The sequence below is a fragment of the Papilio machaon genome, chromosome 6 (genome assembly GCF_912999745.1).
Source record: "Papilio machaon chromosome 6, ilPapMach1.1, whole genome shotgun sequence".
NCBI lineage: Eukaryota > Metazoa > Arthropoda > Insecta > Lepidoptera > Papilionidae > Papilio > Papilio machaon.
Window position 1 is genome coordinate 5955098 of NC_059991.1, and position 27758 is coordinate 5982855.

At 32.0% G+C, this 27758-nt stretch overlaps 5 protein-coding genes across 5 annotated transcripts; 2 read left to right on the top strand and 3 right to left on the bottom strand.

The window, feature by feature from the left end:
- Positions 1-717: 717 nt before the first annotated feature.
- On the bottom strand, positions 718-2965 carry LOC106714751 (ribosome biogenesis protein BRX1 homolog). Its single transcript, XM_014507856.2, has 5 exons — positions 2739-2965; positions 2370-2646; positions 1556-1839; positions 1205-1442; positions 718-981 (listed from the first exon to the last, which is right to left on the bottom strand). Exons 1-5 carry the CDS (start codon positions 2862-2864, stop codon positions 725-727), a joined length of 1182 nt encoding a protein of 393 aa, XP_014363342.2. The 5' UTR covers positions 2865-2965; the 3' UTR covers positions 718-724.
- Positions 2966-3565: 600 nt separating this feature from the next.
- LOC106714808 (D-2-hydroxyglutarate dehydrogenase, mitochondrial) lies at positions 3566-7388 on the top strand. Its single transcript, XM_014507920.2, has 9 exons — positions 3566-3788; positions 4268-4415; positions 4758-4955; positions 5233-5426; positions 5666-5834; positions 6067-6196; positions 6270-6426; positions 6577-6742; positions 7080-7388. Exons 1-9 carry the CDS (start codon positions 3690-3692, stop codon positions 7334-7336), a joined length of 1518 nt encoding a protein of 505 aa, XP_014363406.2. The 5' UTR covers positions 3566-3689; the 3' UTR covers positions 7337-7388.
- Positions 7389-9448: 2060 nt separating this feature from the next.
- LOC106714792 (polyadenylate-binding protein-interacting protein 1) lies at positions 9449-15213 on the bottom strand. Its single transcript, XM_014507900.2, has 8 exons — positions 14905-15213; positions 14331-14542; positions 14103-14255; positions 13421-13639; positions 13077-13181; positions 12309-12537; positions 11191-11329; positions 9449-10150 (listed from the first exon to the last, which is right to left on the bottom strand). Exons 1-8 carry the CDS (start codon positions 15005-15007, stop codon positions 10051-10053), a joined length of 1260 nt encoding a protein of 419 aa, XP_014363386.1. The 5' UTR covers positions 15008-15213; the 3' UTR covers positions 9449-10050.
- Positions 15214-16178: 965 nt separating this feature from the next.
- On the bottom strand, positions 16179-17424 carry LOC106714947 (iron-sulfur cluster assembly 1 homolog, mitochondrial). Its single transcript, XM_014508078.2, has 3 exons — positions 17325-17424; positions 16875-17166; positions 16179-16415 (listed from the first exon to the last, which is right to left on the bottom strand). Exons 2-3 carry the CDS (start codon positions 17164-17166, stop codon positions 16312-16314), a joined length of 396 nt encoding a protein of 131 aa, XP_014363564.1. The 5' UTR covers positions 17325-17424; the 3' UTR covers positions 16179-16311.
- A 512-nt stretch (positions 17425-17936) lies between these two features.
- On the top strand, positions 17937-27073 carry LOC106714946 (translocation protein SEC63 homolog). Its single transcript, XM_014508077.2, has 12 exons — positions 17937-18167; positions 18483-18814; positions 19002-19172; positions 19557-19763; positions 20260-20488; positions 20825-21118; positions 21425-21551; positions 21638-21906; positions 22293-22489; positions 23129-23294; positions 25460-25581; positions 26908-27073. The coding sequence occupies exons 1-12, from the start codon at positions 18044-18046 to the stop codon at positions 26956-26958; spliced, it is 2289 nt and encodes a 762-aa protein (XP_014363563.2). The 5' UTR covers positions 17937-18043; the 3' UTR covers positions 26959-27073.
- The last annotated feature ends 685 nt before the right edge of the window (positions 27074-27758 follow it).

Below are 27758 nucleotides of genomic sequence, written 5' to 3' on the forward strand. Positions count from 1 at the left end.
TCTTCCTAAATCAACTCCAGGTAATTTTTAATATTTATAGGTTTTAAGAATTCTCATGCTTACCGTCCAAAATAATTTTAAATATTTTTTTTAAATGGATGTGTATTGAAACATAAGGTAGTCATAATTACCTAAATTAACTCTAAAAATAAATATTTGACCAGTGTTTGTATAATTTTATAAGCAGTAATGATATGCTTTAATTATATCTTCAAATATTAACATGCCATTATTTTCTGCCATTTTATTGGTAATTTATTTCAAACAAGCTATTACAGTTTTATATTAATGGTGTTAAATAATGTTATTAATGAGTCAAGAATAATAAAGTAGAAAGAATGAAGTGGATTTTTGTAAAGTTTTTCTCAAAATTTTTATACTTTAGTTTATTTCTCTTTGCAATTTTTTACCATGGAATTGGCATCTAACATATGTATAAGAATAATCATGTAATTATTAATTCTTTATATTTATTTAAACATAATCATCTTTATAATTGAATAAAATGTAATCAAATAACAAATATTTTTGATAATCTCAACATAATTATAATATCAATGCTATAAAAAGTACATTTGTTAATTTTGTCTACCTCACAGTAAATAATTATCTTCCATTGTTCAATCATCAAATGATAAAATCTATATCAATGTTTTTTTATGCTTTAAATTAAATAAAACTGACTATATGTGAATTTATTTTTATTTAAACCCTTTGAAAAGTTTCATACTTTTACAGATTTTTTCTTAAAATGTTTATTTTTTCTCTTCTTGATTTGATCAGATATAGCCTTGCTCTTTGCTTTTAGCTGTTTTCTCCTTATTGTTTTCTCTGGCTTGGTTTTGTTTATTTTCATACTAAATTTGGGTTTGCTCTTAGTGTCAGGAATTTCATCATCATTTGCATTACCCTCTTCATCATCACTTGCATTACCCTCTTCTTCATCACTTGCATATTCATCTTCATCATTGTTTACTTCCTCTGAAAATGTAAATGTTAGTTACATATGATGTAGCACTGGTTTACATGAATTACTTTATTTATGGTGATATTTTACATGAAAAACTATGTTAGTTATATCTCCACAAAAAAAATATATATATACATATGTATAGAAGAAAAATAAAAAAGAATATATATAATTTCATAAGAGTATACAGTATAGTAATATTTTTCTTTTTTTACATTCACTGTTAATACTAACCTTTAACCACCACCTCTTGAGCCTGCTCCACAGGATCAACTTTGAAGAAATCAGCACCCTCTATATCAGGATATCCAGTCTCTGGTTTAGTTGCTTCATGCATTGCCTTCTTTTCAATTCTCCTCTCATATTTGTTACCTGCCTTCTTTGACATTGCTTGTCTAAGTTTTGCGGGGCTGACATATTTAGGATTCTCCCATAATGTTGTCCCACCAAATGAACCGGAAAATATTTTTACCTAAGAGAAGATTTATAGTTGAAATCCATGAGAATTATTGCTATTCAGTTTATAGTAAAAATGAGTACAAAAATAATTATATACATGATTTGTACATTAAGTTTTATACTTACTGGGTTCAAAACAAATCTTGGTCCAATTTCTGCCAAAGCTCCATCTTCAGAGAGAATTTGATAATTTCTAAACCAAATTCTGTTGTCAAGAATCATAAATGTGTACACATGATCAAAGAATGGCTGGCTCTTTGGATGATATCTGGGCACACCAAATGTCTGAATGAGCAGCTCCTTCAATAAACTATAATGGGGGTCCTTTGTGAATTGTGGGTCAAAGGACAAAAGAGGTCTAGACCCTTTCAAACAATTGCCAGTCATCTTCAGCTCTCCCATTGTGTAAACTGAAATGAATACAGGGAAAATAATAGTGGTAGTACAAGTAGTACAATTAGAGATGGGTACATAGAAGTAAAACATTAATTTGTTTTATTAAATAGTTGATTTTAACAACCAATAAATAAAACCTGAAGACTGATGGCGGAAAAAGTCTACAGTGACTTATTTAAATTTTCGACTTATATAAAAAACTAGCTTTTACCCGCGACTTCGTCCGCGCGGAATAAAAAAAATGCACACAAGATAAAAAAGTTCCTATGTCTGTCTCCTAGTTCTAAGCTACCTCCCCATCAATTTTCAGCTAAATCAGTTTGACCGATCTTGAGTTATAAATAGTGTAACTAACACGACTTTCTTTTATATATATAAGATTTAATGAAAAATGGTCAATGGTTGAAACGTGTTCAACTGTTGAATCCCTGCCCAGTTGCAATATTTTATTATTTATAAAAGTAAAGTAATAAGTGTAATTTACTGAATTTTCTTCTATTGTTGGGTAGGTATTTTGAAAGATATGCAATATAATGATACTAACTGTTCTCTATTAAAAACTTTGCACTTGGCCCATTAGGAACATTAGACATCCATAGATATAGATCTCTCATTTTCCTTCCTTCAAACAAGAGGCATTTGTTGCAGTTTTTCATTTCACTTATTTCATTGACAACGTAAAGATTCTTGCTTCTTTCCATTTTGGATTCAGTTTTATGATGAGGCATTAATCTTTTTATATCTTCCATAAGATGACGGTGACGATGGTTGATACCACGAGCAGCAAACACTAGAACTCGTTGCCTATTAATCCATTTCACCTAAAACATTAAATAACCTTTAATATTAGAATATTCCTTGAAAAATCTGTTTCTAAGTACGGTAAACTAGTGAACAAAAACAGTGAACAAACCTGTTTAGGCAACGGATCATCGGACATTCGTACTGGTGGAAGGACAACCATATTTTCGTCTTTTGTGGTATTGGTGGTGGGTTGTTGATCTGCTTTTTTAGTTTTCTTTAGTTTTAATTTAGCCATTATCGGTATTTTAAATACTATTAAAACTTTATTTTAAATATTGTCAAAAACACGTGGAAATCAACCGCTTGTCAAGTGTCAACATAAATGATCAAGTAGTATATAAAACAATTCTGACATGAGAACTGAGGCCAAAGAGTGTGTTAAATTATGATAGTTTTTGTGCCAGTTATGTTATTTTTACCTTTATTATAATTGGGATTTTGATATAAGTTGTTTTAAATGAACAGATATTTTTAATGTTCAAATATTAAATAAAATAATGAAGACATTCTTTCGCTACATAAACACACTCCCTCTCTTTTCATATCTTCAAATTCTCGTTGAAAATCTGAGATGGCAATGTTTTTTATTCTAATCATCAGTGAAATATCATCGCGGTTAAATACATGCTACTTATATAAACGAACTAGCTGTTGCCCGCGACTCCGTCCGACCTTGATTAAAAACAAAACTCAATAAGTAGTATAAGTGTTCTTTCAGACTATGTTCCATATCCATGCCAAATTTCATCCAGATCCTTTAAGCCGTTCTGAAGATACCTACAAGCAAACAAACATCCATCCATCCATCCATCCATCTAAACTTTCGCATTTATAATATTAGTAATATGTACTGCGATTTATACATTAGCAGTGGTTCAGATATCACAATAGATAACAAATTCTCGACGTCTATAAACAAACTCCCGCTCCGCCGCTCGAAATGATTACGTAAGAATACATTTACATAGTACAGTCAACAAACAACGCATTATTACTGATAAGTTTCTCCGTCCTCTACGGTATTAAATAAAAATAATTTCTGTGAAAACACTTTGAAGTTATGTTAAATTCATGGACTTTGCTGATAAGTAATTTAAAAAATACTAAAGTTTTCAATCAAATAAGATGTGCTTCACAAGTTCTACCACAGTTATCTTCGGTAATGTATTAATTATTGATTAGAGCTTGTATTGACCTCGAAGTGATTTTTAATTTTTTAATTTTAGATGTCTTTAATTTAAAAGAAAAAAAATTACTAAACAAACGTAAATACGCCTTACAAAAACTTTTCGTTAAAATAAATAATTTTTATCGTAGTTCATACACACATTAATTAAACTAATCTTCACAAAAAAAAAAAGAATTTGACTTAAGTAAACAAGTATGTTAATACAATTTTATAAGCAATACGCAAAACAAAATGTTTTTTTTTAAGAAATCGAGACTTGTGGTAATGACTAACGCCGCGTTTACTAGGTTCGATTCCTAGTAGAAAAATCATATTTCTCTGGATCCTATTAGGCTAAACTTTCGTAATTTTTATGTTTTTGACTCATAAGTGTTAAACGTTTACCCTGTTATATTATGCAAAACGCTTTGATTCTTACTTAATTTCAAAGGTATTTACGTTATTAACAGGAGAAATACAATGTAAGAAGAAAGCAATTCGGCAACATACAAGCTTCCGATGTAGATTACTTTAAGACAATTTTAAGCGAAGATCGGGTGCTGACTGATGAAAATGATATTCTTCCATTTAATATTGACTGGATTAAAAATTGCCGAGGTATGTCACTTTACTAAAAAATATAGTAGTTGACTTATCGGAGCGCGGGGCGACCTCCTTCCAGGTGGACCACGACTTAGTTTGACCGCCTATTGTAGAAGCCATTGGGAAAGGCCTATGCTTACCAGTGGGCAGACAAAGGCTGATGATGATGATGACTTATATTACTTTTATTTTATTTATTTATTTACTCTTATTGCTATTATAAATTATACCTTTATTTATGTTTGTTTTAATAACTACAAAGTATTATTGGCTGGCTTAATGGTTGGAGAATTAAGTAATTTTATATATTTTAAATTATCTTTTCAATTAAGAATAGTGATTATAACGAATTTTTAGGACAATCGAAATTAGTTCTAAAGCCAAAGTCAACAGAAGAGGTGTCTCATATCTTGAGATACTGCAACGAGAAACGGCTGGCAGTTTGTCCACAGGGCGGGAACACGGGATTGGTCGGCGGCTCGGTGCCTGTCTTTGATGAGATCGTTCTGAGTTTTATGCTTATGAACAAAATTATCAGCCTAGATGAACTTTCAGGTAAAATTAAATTAAATGAAGTAAGATTTTTATGGAAATTGAGGGCAGCACTATCGATCTTGCCTATTTGAAATTGTTAATTATACAATTTTGTAGAATGAAAATTAGGAATGCTTTACGGAATTAGAAATATGAAAATAACCCATTCAAGGCATTCAAATTTCAAGCAATTGGAAAAGCACCAATTTCCATCATTACTTTTACTCTCTCCTTTTCGAATTAAACCCAAAGCTATATATTGCACTATATAAATAAAATAGTATCGTACTCTATGTAGGTGCATTAGTTTGTGAGTCGGGATGTGTTTTGGAGAATTTGGACAACTACGTGCGGGAGCGCAACCTGATAATGCCTTTGGACTTGGGTGCTAAAGGGTCGTGCCACATCGGCGGCAACGTGAGCACGAATGCTGGCGGGCTGCGGCTGCTGCGCTACGGGAACCTACATGGATCAGTACTAGGTGTTGAAGCTGTGAGCACATTTGTCAATTAATTTGGAGCATATTATAGTTTATATGATGTCACCAAATTTTGGACGTGTTGTCAACCATTTTAAAAGACAATTTTAGATAGCTATCTCATGAAATCATACATTCTACGATCTGGTCACCATTTATACCAGACTTAGTGCGAAGTGTTTATTCTGGCGATAACAGGGTTCCTAAGTACATTTTATTGAATCAAAATTATTGAGAAACCTTTTGTTCAAAGGTAAAAGCCGACGGCACGGTCATAGATTGCCTAAAAACTTTAAAAAAGGACAATACAGGATATCACTTAAAGCACCTGTTTATCGGTTCTGAAGGCACTTTAGGTGTTGTGACCAAAGTTGCGATCCATTGCCCCGCGATGCCGAAAGCTGTTTCACTTGGATTTTTCGGTAAGTCTTAATATGTCTTTTTAAATATGCTATGAGCTATGAGTATAAGAGAAAGATAGTCTGGGCTTAGAGTATAAATACAGCATAAAACTACATTAAAATCGCAAATATTTTGGTTTTAAAATAGGACGCGTAAACGTGGCGTCTTGGCATTAGGCCATTTCGAATGTTCTTAAATAAACTTTATATTACAGATTTTTTTTACAATAAATTAATAAAGAATATTTTGTAGGTGTGAAAAACTTCGAAAATGTCCTTCGTTTGTATGCAAGCGCTAAATCATCGCTCGGAGAGATTTTATCAGCCTTCGAAATGGCTGACAATGATTCTATCTCCTCTACTGTAGAAAATCTTAAATTGCCGTAAGTTTAGAAATAAAAAGCTAAAATGTCTTGTCCCAAGGTTTGTTCATATACGGCATTACTTTTTTTCTAGAAATCCAATATCAGATTATCCTTTCTACGTTTTGGTGGAAACGAGCGGCAGTGACGAAACCCACGACGCTGAGAAGCTGTCGAGATTTCTGGACAAGGAGATGGAGAGCGGACTCATAGTTGACGGAACCGTCACTTCGGAACCTGGCAAAATGCAGGTGTTCTTAACATTTTGATAGAGTTCAAGATTGCGATAATCTAAAAATATAGAATATAAAATGAAGGAACGAAAGGCGATGAAGAGAGAGGGGGAGAGCATTACAAATTTACCATTTTACTGCATGATCCATTAAATATTATATTTGCAGACAATTTGGAATCTACGTGAGAGCATAGCCGGCGCGGGTCTGATCGACGGCTACGTGTTCAAATACGACGTGTCAGTGCCACTTGCGAACTATTACAGCCTCGTGCCGCTGCTCAGACAGAAGTTAGGCTCGAAAGCGATCAAAGTATACGGATACGGACACGTTGGTGAGATGAAATATCTTTTATATTCTTTGTTACATATCAAATTATATAGTCGTCTCTTACATCATCATTCGAATAAACAGAGATAACGAATATGTTGATACAAATGTTATGGAAGTGGAATTTTTTCATAACATTTTAAGAACCATTTACTTTTCCAAGTTTATCCTTCGTAAGTACTAAACTCTTGTGTAGTAAACAGCAGGGTTTTATTTAATAGGTGAATAAGAAGCAAATAGAAGAACGATTGTTCATTGACCACTGTTTGTTATGTGATTATTATCCGTCAACAACTATTAAATGCAAAAGATATGCTGACATTTTTCTCACATTTATCTAGGCGATGGTAACATCCATATCAACGTAACAGTACCGAAGTACGACCAAGAAGTGTGTTCAATGTTGGAACCTTATATATTTGAAGAGGTGGCCAAGTTGAATGGATCTATAAGTGCAGAGCACGGCGTCGGCTTCCGCAAGCCGCATTACATTCACTACAGCAAAGATGTTACAACTATACACTTGATGAAGCAACTCAAACAACTAATGGACCCTAATGGTATCCTCAACCCTTACAAAGTACTACCTGAAGTGTAACATAATGACTATATCCAAAACTCAATAAAGCAATTTAAGATATTTATGTATATTCAATTTTCACTTTTATTAAACACTAGACAAATAAAATAAACCTGTTCGATTGAAATTAGGTAGTTTAATAGCTGTTATAACTAATTCACCAATTTGGTTCAGTCGTTTATGAAAATTTTTAACTAAAACGCGGAATAAAGGTTTTTTCAAACGCTTTGTTATTTTAAGTAAAAAAAAGAACTAAATAACGAATAGTAATATTTAACAAAAGAATCAATGTATTTTAAAATACTTATGTTCAAATTTTGTACAAGATACAAACATAAGTTCATTAAATTATATCACATGCGTGTATATTGCTTTGACAAAAATTAATCTGTCTTGACCTTCATATAGATAATGTAACTCAACAACGAATACATAAAGTATTTGTATTATTACGAGGCCGTGATAGTGTTTTTAAACAGTGTATAAAAGGTTCATAGATTTAATTTGATTGTAATTGAAGATACAGTATGTATCAAGGTTTACAGAAATAAAACAACATTTTACTTAAATGACTTATAATAAAATATCCATTTATTCTTATAACATTCATAATATCACTGCAACAAAAATACAATGAAATATTATAAACATTCGCCCTAATCGTTTTAAATAAATAATTCCAGTATATATTGCAAAAATATTCAAAAATGTATTTAATGGATCAACATATACACAACTAGTGTTGCCAGGCGTCCGGATAAAGCCGGACATAGGTAGGCTATTTAATTGCGTGTCCGGCCAAAATAAACAGTTTTCCGGCTTTTTATATTTCCCAAACGAGAGTGTACTTATTAATACTTAGACAAAATCCTAAATAATATAGGGTGTCCAATCTTTCTACCCAAATGCCCAAATGTCTGTCCGGCTTGTAGGTTTGGTGACCTGGCAACCCTATACACAACTGTATGAATGTGTACATGCAACCATAACTGATATATGTATTATGTGACATATAGACTGGTAATTAGGTCATTATTAAAATTCAATCATTATACATTATCACACAATTTCACTTCATACAAATAAGCATTATGTCAATAACAAGAAATTATAAACAAAACAATGTAACGAATTTGGCATTAATGGTGATATTTGCTCACTAAATACCAAATAAAATTCATGGAAGTATTTACTTAAATAATCGGCGGATCATAAAAAGCCGTAATGTGAGGGCGTAATGTGATTTTTTTTTTAATAAAACAATTTTCACATAATGATGGTGAATCCAAATTGAATTAAAATAATAAACACAATTTAAAGACAGAAATCTAGAAATATTAACTAAAAATAACCTAAATTTTACGCAAAGGTTATACATAAAATCTATTACCTTTCAAGCTGTTTCAATTAAAAAAATTGTTTAAATAAAAAAGTTTATCATGTCCCCATATAATAAAAAAAATTTCATCTTCATTTTTAAGCCATCCAAGATTTAACTTTCAGATGCGTCCCGAGTGATTATATTTTGAAGGATGCATTCATTTATTATATTAAAATAATAGAGTTATTGTCATTTTGCCTCTACACTTGCAAATAATGTAAAATTTGTATTTTTTTTGTGCATTATTTTGCTTTACTTTTTAAAGAAATTCCATTCTAACGCTACTTAAAGAAATTAAACACTCATTGGATTTGATTTCCAGTTGTTCTTTAACTGACTGTAATGTGTTTATTATGCAGTTTGTTAAATATAACATTTTGTAAGCAATTTCATATTTATTGTCAAGAACTTTGAAAGAGTTATAAATGAGATCATTAAATAACTAGAAGAAATACAGACAAAATGTAAACAAGTATTTGGATTTTTAAAATTAATACAACAAAGAAAACATATTATTTCATCAAATTATACAAATAATTATGAACTTTTTAAACATAATATATTTTTTCTTACATTTAAAAAATAAGCATTTAAAAATGCCTGATTATTTTATCCCAATTATATGACGTACACAAAACTTGTTTACATTTAATCATTTTCAATCATGATTATGTTATTTGATTCAAATGTGACAAAATATAAAATTCAAAGTAATTTATGTTGCTTGCATGTTATTATGAATTTATTCTACTCAGCGACAGACCAAAAATATACAAATCAAATTGCAAATAAAACACAACAAAACACTGACATATCTGCATACAATATTCTAATTGGCTTGTATAGATGAAAATTAAAAATAATATAGACCATCTTTAACATCCGATATGAACCACTCTAAAAAGACCACCTATTTTATATGTATCTGATATTACAACATATTTATTAAAAAGGCAGTAAATGTCAGTATTTCTGGTTATATCATTTTAAACTTTAAGATATTACTAACAAATGCATAAATGGAAGTACTTACATTGAAATTCAACGTGATCACCCACTTTGTTGTATCACAAATAAGGAGCTGCACGACCAGATGTTCAGAGATATGATTTAAAAACACAGAAATTGATATTCTCTTCAATATAAGACGATAAGATCTCTAATCATATCGCTTCACTATTCCAAACCTAATTAATACTAATTCTTCTAAAGTGATGGTCTGCGACTGAGATATTTTTATTATTTTCCAAGTATTTTTATAATTTTTTTATAACTTTTTAAACACTTCTCCTGTCGGTAGAGTGAATGCGACTCTGTTCGGTTAGTAACATTAGTCGCATACTGTATGTGGTTATCGTTTGATCTGGTTGGACATCTTGAGAAATTCGAGGAAGCCGGCTTGCATCTCGGCGTCCATGCCGGTCTCCCATGCATCGTTTTCTAGTTCGTCGCTGAAAATATATTCAAATGATACCATCATATTTTTTAACCAAACTAGACAACTAATACAAGACGATTATCAAGAATATAGAGGTAGTAAAGAATGACACTAAAATAAATAATGATCACTAACTACCTAGTGACAAGAGCTTAAAGTTTTATTTTATTTATAATGTTTTACTGTTGGTGTATTTTTAGAAGTAATTTTGAATTATTTAGCTATTATATATAATTCTAAGATATTCCCAAGGAGGGTTTTTGATAGTCAGGTGAAATTCGCCTCGAAAAAATGAAGCCAAATCTTGAAGGGTTATAAAACCTTGTGCGCCGACCCCACGTGAGTGCGATAAGACAAGGGTGATGATGACTAGGACTATACTTTAACTAGAACTAGTTTGCAGAATTAATGTAATTTTCAAAAAGCTATCGCGTATATGTTTTAATGACACATGCATCTTCTAATGAATAATAAATAAATAAAAACTACAAATAAAAAAACTATTGAAGACAAAGTAAGCAATAAAGCTGATCAAATTTAATATTAACATTTTATAATGAAATATAACATTTAAAAGCATGCAATTTTTTATTTTTCCGTAGGCAAATTTTGTTTACAAGCCAAAAGCTATACTATTGTATGAAGAAGATTAAATCTTATATATAAAACACTTGCTGGACAATAAATATAAACTACTGCTGAATTTGAACCTATCTCAGGTGTCGCCATCGATTAACCTTGTACCTTTTGAATACAACTATTTGAAGTTTTTTAACTATTAAAAATTGTACATGTAGATCAAATATTGTAATCAAACAATACGTTTAAATTTTATTTTGATGTATAAATAAGTATTGTTCTTTGTCGCATGGTTAATATATTTAAATTATGCTATTTACAATGAAGTTTCGTTCGCGTCTTTTCCAACCTTTTGTAACACAAATCTATTTCCTACTACAAAGTTAATTATGCGAACTAAAAATGCATTATAAAAAAACTACTAAGTTGGATAAATTCTATGATTTGCATATCCTATAGATAAATATAACTCACAGTATGTCTTCTTCGATAGCGGCAGCCTTAGACGGCAGGTTGCTCTGGAGGAAGGCGCATTCCTCCGCCGTGAGCGTGTGCCCGTCGGCGAGGTAACCTCCCTCGTTGTTCGCCCCTCCTTCCATATCACCGTTAAATACTGTTCCAACAAATACAATACATTTATTTATTTACATTCCATCAGCGTAAAAAAAGTAAGCCAATGGCTCCTGTCGAATTTCCTAACCCTGTCCTTCTTTCATCTAAAATCTAGATGGCACGGACATCATATCATGTCTTATGGACATCACTCGTTGTCTATAGTACGTGCTTTAACATTTTCAGTGCCGTAGACCATACCAGAGTTTATAATTAACTATTATCAAGTGTCAATAATTTGAAAATCTTTAATTCGTCCAGCAAGGTTTATTATTGAATTTAAACAATTATAAAATGATACCTTTATATTTTCCTTTATTTGTTGTGATGAGCAAAACCAAAACCAAATGGATTATTTTAATGTGAGGTTTATTAATGCAATCTTTATTATATTAATATGAACAATATTAAAGTCCCGTTTTAATAAGTCAGTACAAAAAGAAGACAAGACTTACATCTTTTTAGTTTGTGGATTAATATAACTATGTAAGTGATAAAACGGGTCAATTATATTGTATAGTCTTTACATATGAATTCTGTTAAGCAAATTTACATAACATAAGCAGCATGTAGCTGTGTCTGTATGTTAAGTAGCAACAGCTTTGTAAGCTAGTGAAATTGCTGGCCAAATGAAATGTACTATCAAATATTTGAACATGAAAAGCGTGAGAGCAGTAAAATAGCCTGTGTAAGTTTCGATTCAAGTATTCAAAATTAGTGATGAACAATATTTTTGTTTAACATTATATCTACTCTCTATAGATGTTCATGTAGTGTCTATTAATTGCTAATTAAAATCTGGTAAACTTGAAATAATTTGATTTTAATGAAGGTTAGGTTTCTTCAGGCCTAACAACAATTTAGGGCAGGCTCAAGATCGGTGACGTAAATGAAGTGACGTCAACAAAAGTTTAGGTTATTTAAAAAAAATAATGTGATGGATTATGAAATGTAATGTGCGTGAGGTAGTTTTAACTTACTATTGTTGGGTTGTCGTCGCCTGGTGTCGTAGGCGTGGGCACCTTGCGCTGAGGGCGGGGCGGAGTCCTGCGGCGGTTGGGGCTCTCGGTCGGGCTCGGTGAGGCCCCAGCGCGCCGCCCGCAGAGCTACCACTCCGCGCACACACGCCAGCGAGGAGCGTCGCCGCAGCCTCTCGAATGCCGCGTGCATACCTGTCGGGCAATCCGCGTCCAGCGCTATGCCCGACAACTGCACAACATATTACTTTTAAAACATTCAATTCAATAAATCAATTTGTATTCTTTCACTTATGTCAACTGTGGTTATGATGAACTCCACAAGTCAGGCTGTTATAGAACATTTTTAAATAATATATAATGGTTAACATGAACAATGTAGGAAAGGTATTTTTACCTCTATTTCTATTGTCACTTATAATAAAGCTGCTATAAGCTGAAATAAAGCTTACAAATATAATAAATGCAATGTGAAATGTTTAGATGGATGGATAAATGTTTTTTTGAATGTATCTCTAGAATGGATCTTGATGAAATTTGGCACATTTGTAGAACATAGTCTGGTAGAATACACAGGCTAGTTATTACTTTTTTTTTAATGCCGCGCGGACTGCGACAATTAACTTTAATAAAAATTCACTCCTTTTTATATTTCCAAGAAAATACAAATAGTGCAACTAATTTAATTTCCTACATCTTCCCTATCTTACTGTAATATTAACAAAATAATTACTTTTAACTTAATTAAAGTAATCCAAAACATGTACTTACTTTAAGTAACTGACACACAGCTTTAATATTGATCTCTTTGTCGGTATCCAACAAATGGAGAAGCACTTTGCAAAGGCTTTCACCTAAAGATTTTAAGCGTCCACCCTGAAAGTTATACTTTACAATAAAACACATATACTACTGAAATGAAGTAATATTCTTTAAAAACTTATTAATTATAAATAACAAAATAACAATTGAAATTAGCTTTTCTAAAAACAACAAATGCTACAATTTATAACAATATTAAAAAATCTAAAGTTTAATACATACTTACCTTTTACTAAATAAATGTGTAATTTGTGTTTTGTTAATGTCAATAAATGATTAATTATTTTTTATACCTGGCTGTCTTCCAGTTGGGTATATATCTCTGCAAGGAACATAGCAAACCCTCTCATATTCTCTTCCGATGTCTCAACTCCACTAATGATCTTATTCTCCTCAGCGGCACAACGCTCCAAAAGACAAGAGCGGAACTTGGACTCTTCTGGTGGTGAAACTGAATCATACATCGAGCAGAGTCTCGCCCCATTGTAGCGGAAATTAGATTCAGCGATTGACTAAATAGAAATACATAAAAATTATCTATTATTTTTGAACTGTAAAATACTTCATTCAAACCATCCGATAAAAAGTTACTTCTCTTATGAGACCTAAGAGATGTAATTAACATATACAAGAACTCTTATTGAAAAGTAATCAAAAATGAACTGTTTATTTGACATAGACACTAAATGCTTACTATTACATTATTTTGCGATGAATTTATTTTTGTAATTATACAGTCAAAATCTGTTATAACGACATCGAAGGGACTACTCATATTGAGTCGTAAAAACCGATAGTTGTAACAACCGGTGACAGGTATTAATAGGAAAGATATGTAATAACATTCAGCCAGGACCTTTGATTTTGGTCAATTTAACCGGTATGTTGTTCTAAACGATGTCGCTGTAAACGGTTTTGACTGTATTTATTATTTTATACTTCTTAAGTTAGATTTAAGAGTTAAGTTAATCATACCTGATTCACAATAGCTTCAACAAGAGGCCTAGTGTAGTTGACATCATGTAATGTTGACACAAAAGAGTCAACCAACGGTCCACATAGTGTATCAAACTTGCCAGGTTCAAATGTTATCTCACACATAACAGTAATCAAATTGCCAAGATTCTCCTAAAACATTTATTTTATTTTATGAAATTCTTTGAAGTTCAATTCATAAACACTTTGTTTTTTGTATCAACTAACCCGCAGATCCACATTTTCAAATTCTTCAAGTGCATATGACATTTCTTCGTAACTGTATGGGTTAACGTCCTGCGCTTGACGTAGTCTGCTCTGAACAGAGAAGCGCTGAGGCCTGTACGGCGAAGGGTCAGTGTATGTCGCTGGCTGTGGCACATAGTTAGGTGGGTACCATTCTTTTGCATCAGCAGACAACTTCGATTTTGATGGTTCAACTATTGAACAAAGGAATCGAAAGAAATCAATTAAATTGACCGAAGAAAAAGTTTATATCAGGAAAATAGTATGCACCGAAATATGTCGTAATATAAAAAAATGAAATTGAAAACTATGAGACAATTAGAATATATTAAATTCAGTACTACTAAATTAATATACACTGCTGGTATAGTAGCATAACAACCGGTTGCTATCTGTCAAAGTAAGTCGACGTCATCATGTGTGAAAATCCTTAAAACTTTCACCTGGTGTCTTGGTGTGCATAGACGAGCAATGTATGACGTTGTCGCTCTACCACTCATTTGTATTCATCTTGTGAAAGTGTTGATAAAAATTACACATTACCAAGCGTCATTACCTTCAACAACGGTTTTCGGTCGGCGAAGTTCCCGAGGTTGATTATCGTTTTGCTGCCATCCACGACCTCTGCCTCTGGATCCTCCGACGTCCCCGTTATTCATTTCACCCGGTTATGATATTTTATCTTATGCACAAACTGTATATTGAAAACGGTAACATTAATTTCCATAAACGACAGGATTAAAATTTTATCTACTTAAAACCTATCTGGAAGTTGTACACGTAAACAAAGGCGAATAAGCAAACAATATAAACTTTTCACACGGCGCTACCACCAAACGAAGAGCTACCACCATGTTATTTGTGCGAAAGAGATGGCATGAATTTATATCTTTCCATGCGTTTGCGTTCCGTTTTATGCACAAAATAATTAAACAGGACTATTTAAACCACGGATGTTAAGAACAATTATTCAAGTAATTTAATTTCCTTTATTGTAAGAAATTTATAAATGTAGTTGAATTAATTGTACACTATAGAAATTATTTGCAGATACAATTTTCAAAATAATAATATCACCGTTTTCTTTCATCGTAAGAATGTTGCATTAATGTACATATGTAAATCGAATGACCTCTTGGTACATGGGATTCGAACCCAGGTCCTACGGCAATTGCTTAACCTTAAGCTACCGAAGTTCTATTGTCAAATTTTCGACAATCTTGTTTTAATTTATAGTTGTGATAATAAACATTTATTTCGCAATTATCTTTTCTAAAGATAAGGAGTAATTATAGTAGAACTTAGGCATTTTTTCTTTATGTATTCCTGTCCTGTGATAGAATATCTAATATTCCAATTCCTAGATGACTACTACTCTACTATGAAAGCTATAAATATTGAATAGAAATCTTCTATGGAATAATTTAAGGAACTTTAAATAGTCTGCAAAAGTGCCACAAACGGATATAATTATTTTACAGATTTACTGTACTGCAGCAACTCTTCCTTTACTTTATTGATCTTTAATAAAATTAACATTATTATTATTTTTTTAATTAATTAATATAGTTTTAATAAAAGTCAAAAATTACTTAACAGTTACTTTTATGCTAGTACTAATTATGCTGCTCTGCATTTTTTTCCTCTTTTAGGCTTTAATAATGTTAGATAAGGTGGTAATATTGAAATGTAACATGGAAAAGAACAAATTAAACACATATAAATTAAAAAATAATATATTACAACTGTCAACATAATACAATATCTACTGTACAATAAAATACAATCTATTCATCACAACAAAAACTTAATACTAATTTTGCCTAAGTTTTTTAAACTTTTAGAAAGTAAATGGGACATTTATCTCATAGTTTATAATTTATAATTTTTTTTCTTTCTACAATCAAAAGATCTAAGATTTGTTAATAATGGGAGACTAGGCAATACAGGTTTAAGATTTATTCTATATACTAAATGATTCCCCACATCCACATGTGCCTTTTATGTTTGGATTGTTAAACACAAATTCAGCTGAAAGCTTATCTTCTACAAAATCCATTTCAGTACCTGAAAATAACAAAGTTTATATTCTTTTTAATAACAACAAAGGATATTGCATTACTTTAATTATGAAGTAATGAATTAATCAAATGTTGCTTCACAATACATGATACTAGCATTTTGCACATGAGGGAACAAAAAACTTGGTAAGTAGCCTATGTGTTCTTCCAGATTGTTCTACAACGGTGCTAAATTTTATTAAGTTTTTTCAGAGATACATAGTAACAAACAGTAAGTGAAGAATCATAAAAGGAAACAGACATCAGATCTTTTATTATATTTGTAATAAACTTTTGCTATGGATAAATGTTTTGTCAGTTTGCAAATTTAAAAATAAATTTTATCAATAGACTAGTAAAATTGTGTTACATAAAAAAAATGAGAAATAAGAAGCATAAGATATCTTGGTTACTGCATTTTGAATCCAATTACTGGTAACATCTTAATTTTGCAGAAAATACATACCTAATAATGTTAACTGTGCTTTCTTGTCTATTATAATTGTTACACCATCCTGTTTTACTTCTTCATCCAATTTGCCTTTAGTTGTTGCATAATCTAATGTGTAGGACAATCCGTTGCAACCTCTTTGTCTGACCCCAACTTTCAGTCCTATGAAACCTTTAGCTTCTTCCTTAGACATAATCTCTTTTACTTTTTGAACGGCTGTTGGAGTCAAAACTAAAGCAGCTCGTGAGGGGAGCACCCTTTTTTTAACAGCCCTTACTGTTGCACTAGCAATTGTTTTAGTAGCCATCTACAAATAAGAATTAAAATAAACTACAAAAAAATTAAAGAAATTATATCTCATGGTTAAGTCTTCTTCAATTCATGATAAACCAATGTTAATTAGTAAAGAGTAAAAGAATTGATTGTCGAAAGCAAGTCCTAAATAAGTAACTACATCATTTTTACCTTCTTTTAAGTATAAAGAAATAAAACATAAAATTTAGTATGAACAAAACACGCAAATTTTCTGTTTCTTGTCAAAAAATAAAATTTAAGGACGGCTAATAGCGCACCAAATTTAGCATCAATTATATATTATATAGAATATTGTTTTTTGTTACGTGTGCAATAAAGCTGATTTCTGTATTAACAAAATCTGATTTCGTTATTACATATCACTGCTGCAATAGGCAACGAAATTTTATTTTTGACAGTGACAGTGACTAAAAAAATAACATTCGTCAGAACTTCTGGATTTTAATTGACTCCAATGACTAGGGAATTTTACCTAAGAAATACCAAACCACCAACGGTATATTTCTTTAAAGTTGTAGTTTTATTGAAAAAGATATTCTATAAAATTTTCAAATGTTAACAGAAAATTTTCATTAATGTACATATTTTGTGATACCTATTGTTGATTTATTTTTCATTTTCCAAATGTTTTTTTTCCAAAAATCCAAAGATTGTTTTAAAATTTGCGTCGTTTCAATTTTTTTGTCTAAGTTCTAACGTGACTAATTCACCATTTTAATTTTTATTACTTACCAAACCACAATAGTTTGGGTTTGGGTTATCAAGCTGGCAATCTTTGCAATTACAACTTGCGAATGACACGTCAGGTTTATCGTGCAGCGCGGTAATGATTTTTATTTATCGCACTATGTATTAAAATAATTTATACAATGGGTGGTCAAAAGTTTGAATATGACGAGAGTGGATCTACATTCTTTTATTTTGTGCTTTCGTTTCTCGCTTTAATACTTGTTCCAGCTACATTTTATTACTGGCCGAGGAAACGAAAAGAAGGTTTGTAAGTTTACAATGTAATTAAATGAAAAATCTTAAATTCATAAAACTTTTCATCAAAATCTTCGTAAACTTATCCAATGTAAAAAAAAAAATATTAGCTACTGCAAAGATACTTTGAGGTGTACAGTTATGTCGGTATAAGGCACTGTCAACGTGACGATACGGTACATTACTGAGAAATGGTTGCATGTTAACATTAATTGTTAACGATACCTTTAACCGACACACTAACTCAATCCTTTATAGGTTTGCATTTAAGCATTACTGAGATAAGTAAACAAATAGTAAAAAAAACTTTTAATTTGATTTCAGACCCTGCAATACAAGCAGAACGTTGTCAATGTCCAAGTTGTATAAAGAAACAGCATGTTATTGAGCAATCTCAGCCATACAAAACCTTAAAAAACTTTTTTATAAAATTAGCTATAATATCAGGATGGGTTCTCCTTGGATTCCTTGCATATAAAGTGTCTCAATTTGACTATGAAATGTCTAATTTCGATCCTTATGATATACTCGGGTTGCCGCCTGGAGCTACACAGGCAGAGATAAAAAGGTCTTATCGTAAACAGTCATTGATACTTCATCCTGACAAGGAGACTGGTGATGAAAAAGCTTTCATGAGACTCACTAAAGCTTATCAAGTAAGTAAAACTCACTATTTCATCTAATCTAAATAGTTATAATTCAATGTTTTATTTATTCGGAAATATAAGAACAAAAAAACAAGTTCATTTCAAAATAACGAATTTTAGATAGAACATTCACCTATTGTAAAATTTATAGTAAGTTTTCTATGAGTAATGTGTTTACAATTATTTTAATTTTTAGGCACTTACAGATGAAGAGGCAAGAAGAAACTGGGAAAAATATGGTAACCCAGATGGTCCAGGTGCTATGAGTTTTGGTATTGCATTGCCCAGTTGGATTGTAGAAAAGGAAAATAGTGTCTGGGTGCTTGGATTGTATGGGCTTGTATTTATGGTTGCCCTACCTATAGCTGTAAGTTTATATTCAATTGATTAATTTGTAAATAATTTTATTAATTTACTTTTTCACTTATTGTAATGTAACAATAAACTTACAGAGATATTTTCTTAGTCAATTTTGGGTTTAGTTGGCGTAATGCAAACAAGAAAAAAGATAAAAAGTTTAAATAAATCTTAAATCTCTAATGGAATAATAGTATTTATGTTCTATTGTGCTGTGGGGAAATTTAAATGAACTGTAGCAAACAATAGAATATCTTTTATATTCATCTATCTTTATAAAAAATATTACTATTATGTTCTAGTTTTGATTGACAGATTAAAAGTTATCGTTAAGTTATAGTTCATAACACATAAACTGTTGGATACTAATCCAAGAATAACATTTTTTTTCCAGGTAGGTACCTGGTGGTATCGTTCAATTAAATATTCTGGAGAACAAGTTCTATTGGATACAACTCAGATGTACTTCTACTTTTGTCACAAGACTCCCTCAATGCCTTTGAAAAGGGCATTGATGATTTTGGCAGCTTCTTGTGAATTTGATCGCAGGCATAATTCTGAAATTATTGAAAGGATAACTGATAATGAAGAAGTGCCAGCGGTAAGATATATTGATTTTACAGTTCATAGTAGTAAGGGTTTATTTTGTTTGATTTATATATTATGATTTCTTAACAATTTGTACATAAAGATAATTTTGAAAAAAAATATACATGATTTTGAAACAATAAGAATATTTTATATTTAAAGAAAAGGTTTATGTGTTGAATTTGTAGTTCTGTAAAACAATAGACAATAATCAGTGAGAATCTTTGATATTGACACATATGAATTTAGATCACTATTTAATTATTATAATGTCTATTGAATCTTGTTGTATTCTTAAATGAAATACCCAGTCTTTTACATAAGGCCTATATATAGTAAACAATGGATACAATTTATATACTGAATCTCATAAATTGAAATAGCAAAGAAAACAACTTTTGTCACATATATAATATTAGCACCATATCATACAATTCATTTTGTTATTTTCACCGAATTACATTTCTTACAAAATATATAACGTAATTTTCAATGTTTGTTTCTTTCAGCTTTTACGTGAATTACCAAACCTTGGTGAAAAGAATAAAGAGCAACCATTATGTCGACCGTACAGTATTAAGGCACGAGCACTTTTACATGCACATTTATCACGTATGAAACTACCTGAAGACACATTGGAATGTGACAGACGTTATGTGGTGTCCCGTTGCCCGGACCTTATTGTGGAAATGGTCAACTGTGTTAACCAGCTTATCGCGCTTGCTTATGCTAGAAGAAGTGAGTTTTGTTTGTATTTATATTGTAAATTAAATAATACAAAGTGTAACAGAATTGCAACGTAATATAATAAGTAGATCAATAAATTAAAAAAAAGTCATAGATCAATCATATATATAGCAATAATATTACTCAGTTACGATTGAAACTCTTTCCTTGTTAATCAATTTACAAATTAGATATGGTAAAGCATTTGCTATTTTTTAAACAAGAAAAAAACAAATTGAATCTGATTTGTGCAATGTATTTTCTAGAATGTTCTTACAAATATTGCTTGTACTTTATACCAATATGTCAAATAAAGGCTAAAATAACAAGTGATATTTCTATTTTCAGTTCCTCGTTTACCCACAATTGAGACAATAGAAAACTGTATGAAGCTCTCCCCAATGATCGTTCAAGGGCTTTGGGAATATAAGTCTCCGTTACTCCAACTACCGTACATTACAGAAGACCATCTAAAATACTTTACGAATCGCAAAAAACATATAAAATCATTACTCCAATTAGCACAATTGTCAGGTGAAGACAGAAGACAAGTACTTAGGTTCCTAAATGATAAACAATATGAAGATGTTATGAAAGTGTTGGGAAATATGCCTTATATACATTTCCAAGTGAATACAGAAGGTATGTTGATGCTTAACATATTTTACTTGCTATTGATATTAAAAATTTGGATATAGTATGTATAGTCAAATCTGGATAAGTGTGACACCACTATAAGTGAGAGTCATTGTCTGGTCTTGACAGATGACTGGACTCTATAAGTAAGAGAAATATCTCAGTCCTTTGGACTCTTGCTTATAAAAGTATGACTGCTTTTAAACATTAGTTTCTTCTGTCTTGAATATTATTTTGCGTTAAATATTATAAGAAGCTAAGACTTTAAATTTATTGACTATAGTAGTTTTAAATATTATCTTTTATTTATAGTAATTGACGATGAAAACTCGACGGTGGTGACAGCGGGAGCCATTGTAACAGTCACAGTATCTCTTAGAAGGACTAACATGAAGGAACTTTTCGGAGATACCACTATTAAAGAAAAGGAGACAATAAAGTGAGTAACCATTAAATATTTTGTTTCTCAAGACAATTTTTAAATTCTGCAATGTATGTTTTTTAACATGATAATCTTAATTTCAGAGAAGACGAAGAAGGTGGCGGTGAGAATGGTGAAAAAGTAGACAATGATAAAAATGAGAAGAATGATAAGAAGGATACATTCAAAAGACCAGTTTGGATGAAGCAAAGTAAGAAAGCACCAGCGAAGAAAGCTAAGAAACCTACGACGGCGAAGCAGCAAGCGGCGAAGACCGCGGCCGCCGGTGCTGCGACAGCTGCGGCAGCTGCCACCGCTCCTGCCACCAATGACACCAAGAAAACTAAAGAACCAAAGAAAAAGGATGATGAAGGTAAGAAGCTATTTCATTTCACTTTTAAGATACAATTATCCAAGACGAGTTCCTTTAGAGATCCCGAGTCAAGTCTCAGTCATCAGTCTTAGTGAGACAAGTCTCACATAAGCCTGTCTTTCTCTCAGAAGGCAGGATGTTTTTATAGATTTCCCAAGGATACAAAAAAAAGATGCAGGTTCAATCATTTCCACATTTGTAAAAATACGAGTAAGGAATTTATCGCGTGATTTTTTTAATTATTTCCTGATCTTTCTAATATGTATATAAACAAAAATAAAATCTAGTAATTGTAAAAGAATTACATATTTTATAAGATAAGGGTGGTTAAACTGTTAAAAAATGATGTTCTTTTTAAATTGTAGAAGATAAATTGTTGTCAACAGGTGAGGAATCAGACGTGGGCAGTTCCGAGGATTCAGGTTCGCGAAGCTCGTGCTCTGAGGACGAGTCTCGCGACAAGTCGTCTGCGGCGGAGGACGACGACCAGTGGGAGCGCTTCCAGAAGCGGATACTGAAGCGGGAGCGGCTCGAGGGGCGCTCCAAGAGCTCGCATCCCGTGCACTGCCCTTACTTCCCACAGGTACTACATTCATTTACTCACTAACTTCAAATAAGAGAACTCAAATGAGTTTCCTGTTGGGTAGTCATTTTCACCTGGTTTTATTAATATCTCGTTGGTCATGGAAAGTGATAGAAGTAATTGATATGATTAATATGGAAAACGTGTGTCATTTTCACGGGTGTTTAGTAGGATACTAGTATTCATCGTTTTGTAGTTTATGATCGTCTATCTGTCGCACACGGTATCGTTAAAAGCCCACTAAGGGAAGCATTTTACTTAAAATGTAATTGTAGTAAGGGTCGGGTAATTTTCATTAAACGACTCCAATTCCTTCCGACATATACACGCACACACACACCCGCGCACACACATTTTTTGAGGGATTTTTTTCCCTCTATAAAAAACACACTATCTTGCACGACAAGCTACACACATATGTAGACACAAATATAACATACCGACCGCACTACACACAAAATACTAATCCGCTAGCCATGTATATTGTAAAGGAAAGGCGCCGGTGCCTGTCACACAGTTCATACTATGACTGGCTCCAATGCTAAACCTATCTGTACGTAACTCCATATGTTTGTAAACATTTTAATAAATAAATGAAATGTTGTAGTTAGTGTGTAATTTTGAATGATAAATGTGTAGGAGAAGCAAGAGTTCTGGTGGTGCTACATCTGTGACCGCAAGTCGCGCACGCTGCTGACTGCGCCCGCGCACGTCACTGCGCTCGCCGCCGCGCACGAGTTGCAGCTGCGCTTCACTGCGCCGCGCTGGCCCGGCCTCTACACGCTCGCCTGCTGCCTGCGCTCTGGTCAGTACATACACTTCTACCCTCTCTTTTATATTATTGGGTGGCAAACTAGCAAGTGGCCAACTGGATTCTCAAAACGAAGCTACCGCTGCCCATAGACATCGGCAATTACAGAATTTGTATTTTTGGTATTTTATGGAAACGTCATCGGTGAAGCTCATACAATTAGATGGAAAACTCATTACAGCAATATACATAAATGCTAAATAATAGAACCCGTGGTGGCAATTTTCTGTACGGTATTCGATCCTAAGTGGAAAGTTAGGTACAGATGGCAGGCAAAGAGGCACTGATATGGATTATTGATTTTTTCCAACGGGGTCTAGATAACCTAGTTTGATATCAATATTTACATGAATTTATATTTCCGATAGATTTATGTTTAAATCTAAAGGCATGAGTTTTTTTTTTACAAAAGTTTGAGTTCTTAAAAAGAAGTAGAGCAGTTATTTTATCGCCGTGTGGCGGTTTTTCCGAGAACAGACATTTTTTTGACACCCGAATAGTAAAACAACTAGTAAAGCGATCTTTAACTGTGTGAAATTTACATAGCCTAGCTCATTTTGCTTATATTTTTTATCATAACCGCTTGATTCAGGTTTTGTGGCAAAGAGAAAGTATTCGATTATTTCCCTATATGACTAATTCGGAATAATGTGTAACCCTTGTGTAACTTGACGAGTAATCGTTGACGTAACGTGTATCGACCTGGAAAGTTTCACTTTATCTTGATCCTTGGCTTTGAATTTATATGGAAAAAAATTAAATAAACATATCCAGGGCAGATCGCCAGTTTATAATATCAACTCAAAAATTTCATCTTACTAATCAATAATAATATAAATGCGAATATTCACGTGTATGGATGGATGTATGGAGGGATGGATGGATATTTGTTTGTAGGTATCTCCAGAACGGCTGCGTGGATCTCGCTAAAAATTGGTAGAGATGTAGAACATAGTCTGGAAGAACACAGGATACTAAATAAGTTTTTTTTAACTTCCGCGCGGACGGAGTCGCGGACGATAGCTAGTTTACAATAAATAAAGACATTAAGTAGGTCGAAAAAGTAAATAAATTAGGAAAGGGACTTCTTTTTTAACTAGAATTGCAGAAAGCAACGAGGAAGGTCTAAGTTCAGTAGTGGAATGGATGGCCGATGGAGGTATTAAATGTTTTATTTTAATTAGGATATTTTGTATGACTCACATCCTAGAGTCCAATACCAGCAATACCAGCATTAGGAAAAACGATGACAAATAAGTGCTTGAGATTGAATAAGTATTCATTGGTAATACATGTTTGACGTATGGTTTAGGTTAGTCATTCTGTATCGTATTTTTATGCGGGCGAAGTAGCCGAAAATAAAATAATGTGTCAAACTTACAAATAGTAAAAATATTTTACTCTTTATACCTACTGAAAATATGTCGAACAATAAATGTCGAGTCACCCCAATACGACTTATTTTGCAAACGTTTCATTTCTGTAATAGTTGTGCTAAGCGCGAAAAAATAACCCGTGTTTGTGTATCACCGTTTCGTAGAAATGGGCCGTGTTGTTTATTGCTACAGAAATACATTTTAAAGATGCAAGTGCGCATATAAAATCTCAGCGGTCGTGCGTGTGGGGGAGGGCGGGGTAAACTGGTAATTACTCGCCTGTGCGGTGGACATAACTTCACGCCGCATTACACTGATGTATGGTGGTTACATTTCTCGGCGCATACTTCAAATTAAATTCATGTTTCAAATAGTTGTGTTGTCTGAATGAATGTGTTACTTCTTGTTATAAAATTTGCATAAACTGCAACAAATATAAAACAAATGTAGACGATCCGGTTTTGTTTTCTATTATTTAGTTTAGGTTTAAAATTATAAGATACACTTATGAATCTAAGAACATTTGCGTGTTAAAAAATGCAAGACACGAAATAGTAATTTAAATAATTAAAGCTATACTTGTTGTCATATATCTTGGCGGCCCAAGGTCATCGACGTTGCGTAGTGCCTCCCCCCCTCATCCCTCTAGGCACTGCTACACCTAAAATTATGTTAAGCGCAGCGATTCCTGCAAAGTTAAGAGCCGCAAAGATATCTGAAAAGTACTATACCATAGTCTTATCAGTCTACCATTGTATTGTGTTAATGTGTGTGTTTGTACAGACTCGTACATCGGCATGGATCAGCAGCAGGACATGAAGCTGGACGTGAAAGAGGCAGCCGCGGTGCCAGCAGACCACCCGCAATGGGAGCTCAGCGACTCCGACACTGATAACAACGATCAGGTAATTTATATCGTTAGATTCCATTGCCTCAACGCCATAACAAAAACATAGCCATTCAAAAACATGAAAGCGTAGACAGAAGGAAAAGAAAAGGGAAATTATATCGTATTTTCAAATTAACTGCTGTATCAAAACTTAAATATAACCAACTAAATAAGGTTAAAGTGTTGTATAATTTAAACAACTAATATTTCATTATGTCTAAAATAGCAACATGATAAGTAGTTGAATAGTAAACAATGCAGATGTATTACTGGGCGGTTGCCATTCGATGAATTCTCGGCTTCTCTGTTATTAAATTGTAATATGATATTATTGTGTCCACCTACATTGTATGTCTAGATTTGCATTGTATACAAATTTTAACACGTTATCTAATGCAGGCCACACACGTTAGTTTTATATATTAAAAATGAAACAAAAAAATATCTATTTTAAATCATATTCAAATAAAGTGGACCTTTACATCTTGTACTCTGTACTGTATACTGTTCGACTCTAAATCTATAGCAGAAAAACAAATACCAGCATGTCTTTGCAAAAAAAAAAAACAGTCGAATTGATAACCTCCTTGTTTTTGAAGTCGGCTAAAAAAATGTCTTGGTTTGGTATTGATTTGAGTTATCACGGTTAGAATGGATGCTGCAATTGATATATTTAAACATGGGATTTGCAATCGCTCCTCTAGTGAAATAATAACCTAATTACGTGTCTGTGCGATCGTATATTTATGGAATTGAGAACGGATACGTGATGAAATCCGTTTATCGTATTTACATTGTGTTAGTGATCGCCCCAATGCTCAATATCTATCATAGTTTTTTTATTATGTAGAAATTTTCATCTTTTATGTTTATTTTACATATATGTAGATATATAAATAGGTAATAAATGTATCAGGATGGCGTTGATCAATCGATAAAGAATTTCCTTGATCCTCTTCTTGCAAAGAAGCAAACGAAAATGTTACAAACTTCATTTACAATATCAGTTGCGATCGTAATTTTCACCATTATTCATTGAAAAGAAAAGAAAAATAAATAATAAACACATGCAAAGGCACGGGCGATAGCTTGTCTGTATAGTCGAATTACAATGGAAATGAGAAATTATAGTTACACATGTCAATATATGTCACTGTCATTTATCTTGTCTATGGAATTATTTTGGAAAGTTTCAGTATTTAAATTGATACAAACATGTTCTGTATATAATAAGCCTTATAAAGGTAAAATCGTTTACATAAGTTTGTTATAATTTCTCTTTTCGATTGAATTCGACTATATAATATGATAAGCAAAGTTAACTAATATTTTGTTGTTACAGGGCGGCAACGAGAGTGAGTTCACCACAGACGATGAGGTTGAAGAGGAGTGATGGGATATTAAGTTATTTTTATAGAGTTTATAATGTACCGTACGTGGAGTTTGTTGTAAGGTTTGAGAGCGAATGAATATAGTATCTTTTATATTCCAATATTTTGTTTTATTCTTATCTTATTGTAACAAGATATATATTTTGTATAGTATTGGTATTTACTATACCTTATATAATGTGAATTGTAAAAAGTTCGACTTTATTTTTCTTTGTTGGCAATGTTTGTTTAGAAATATTACTTACTGCAATAAGAAAAACAAATATATTTTACATTAAAAAATATTAATTCTATTTATGTATACATACATGATGACTGTTTACTTGCATTTTAACATAAAAGGCTTAAATATATCTAGATCTACCGCTAGGTTTTTTTTACAAATTTATTTAATATAAATTTATTTATTGAGCTTTTATTTATTAAATAAAAGTATTTGTTTCACAGATCTAAAGGGTTTTTTTTTGTTTGGTGAAACTAATAATTAAATGATATAAAAATATGAATTTTTATGGCTGTAAAATCTTACTAAGTTAAAACAAGTCTTAACAGTCAATGAAAGAGAATTTTTATTACTTAAGTAATGAGTGAAAACTAAAAGTCATTTATTAAAAATTGTTTCAGCTTGAACTTATTTCATGGTATATATTTTGTACCTATATATACTATGTTACGTTTTTCTTTGTTTATTTTGTCGTCGTTTTGTTACGGGAAAAGATCGATTTTATGAATTTGAATACTAGAAGTAGTTTAATGACATCACAAATTTAGGAGTGACTCGTTCGATAGAAGATAAATTTTT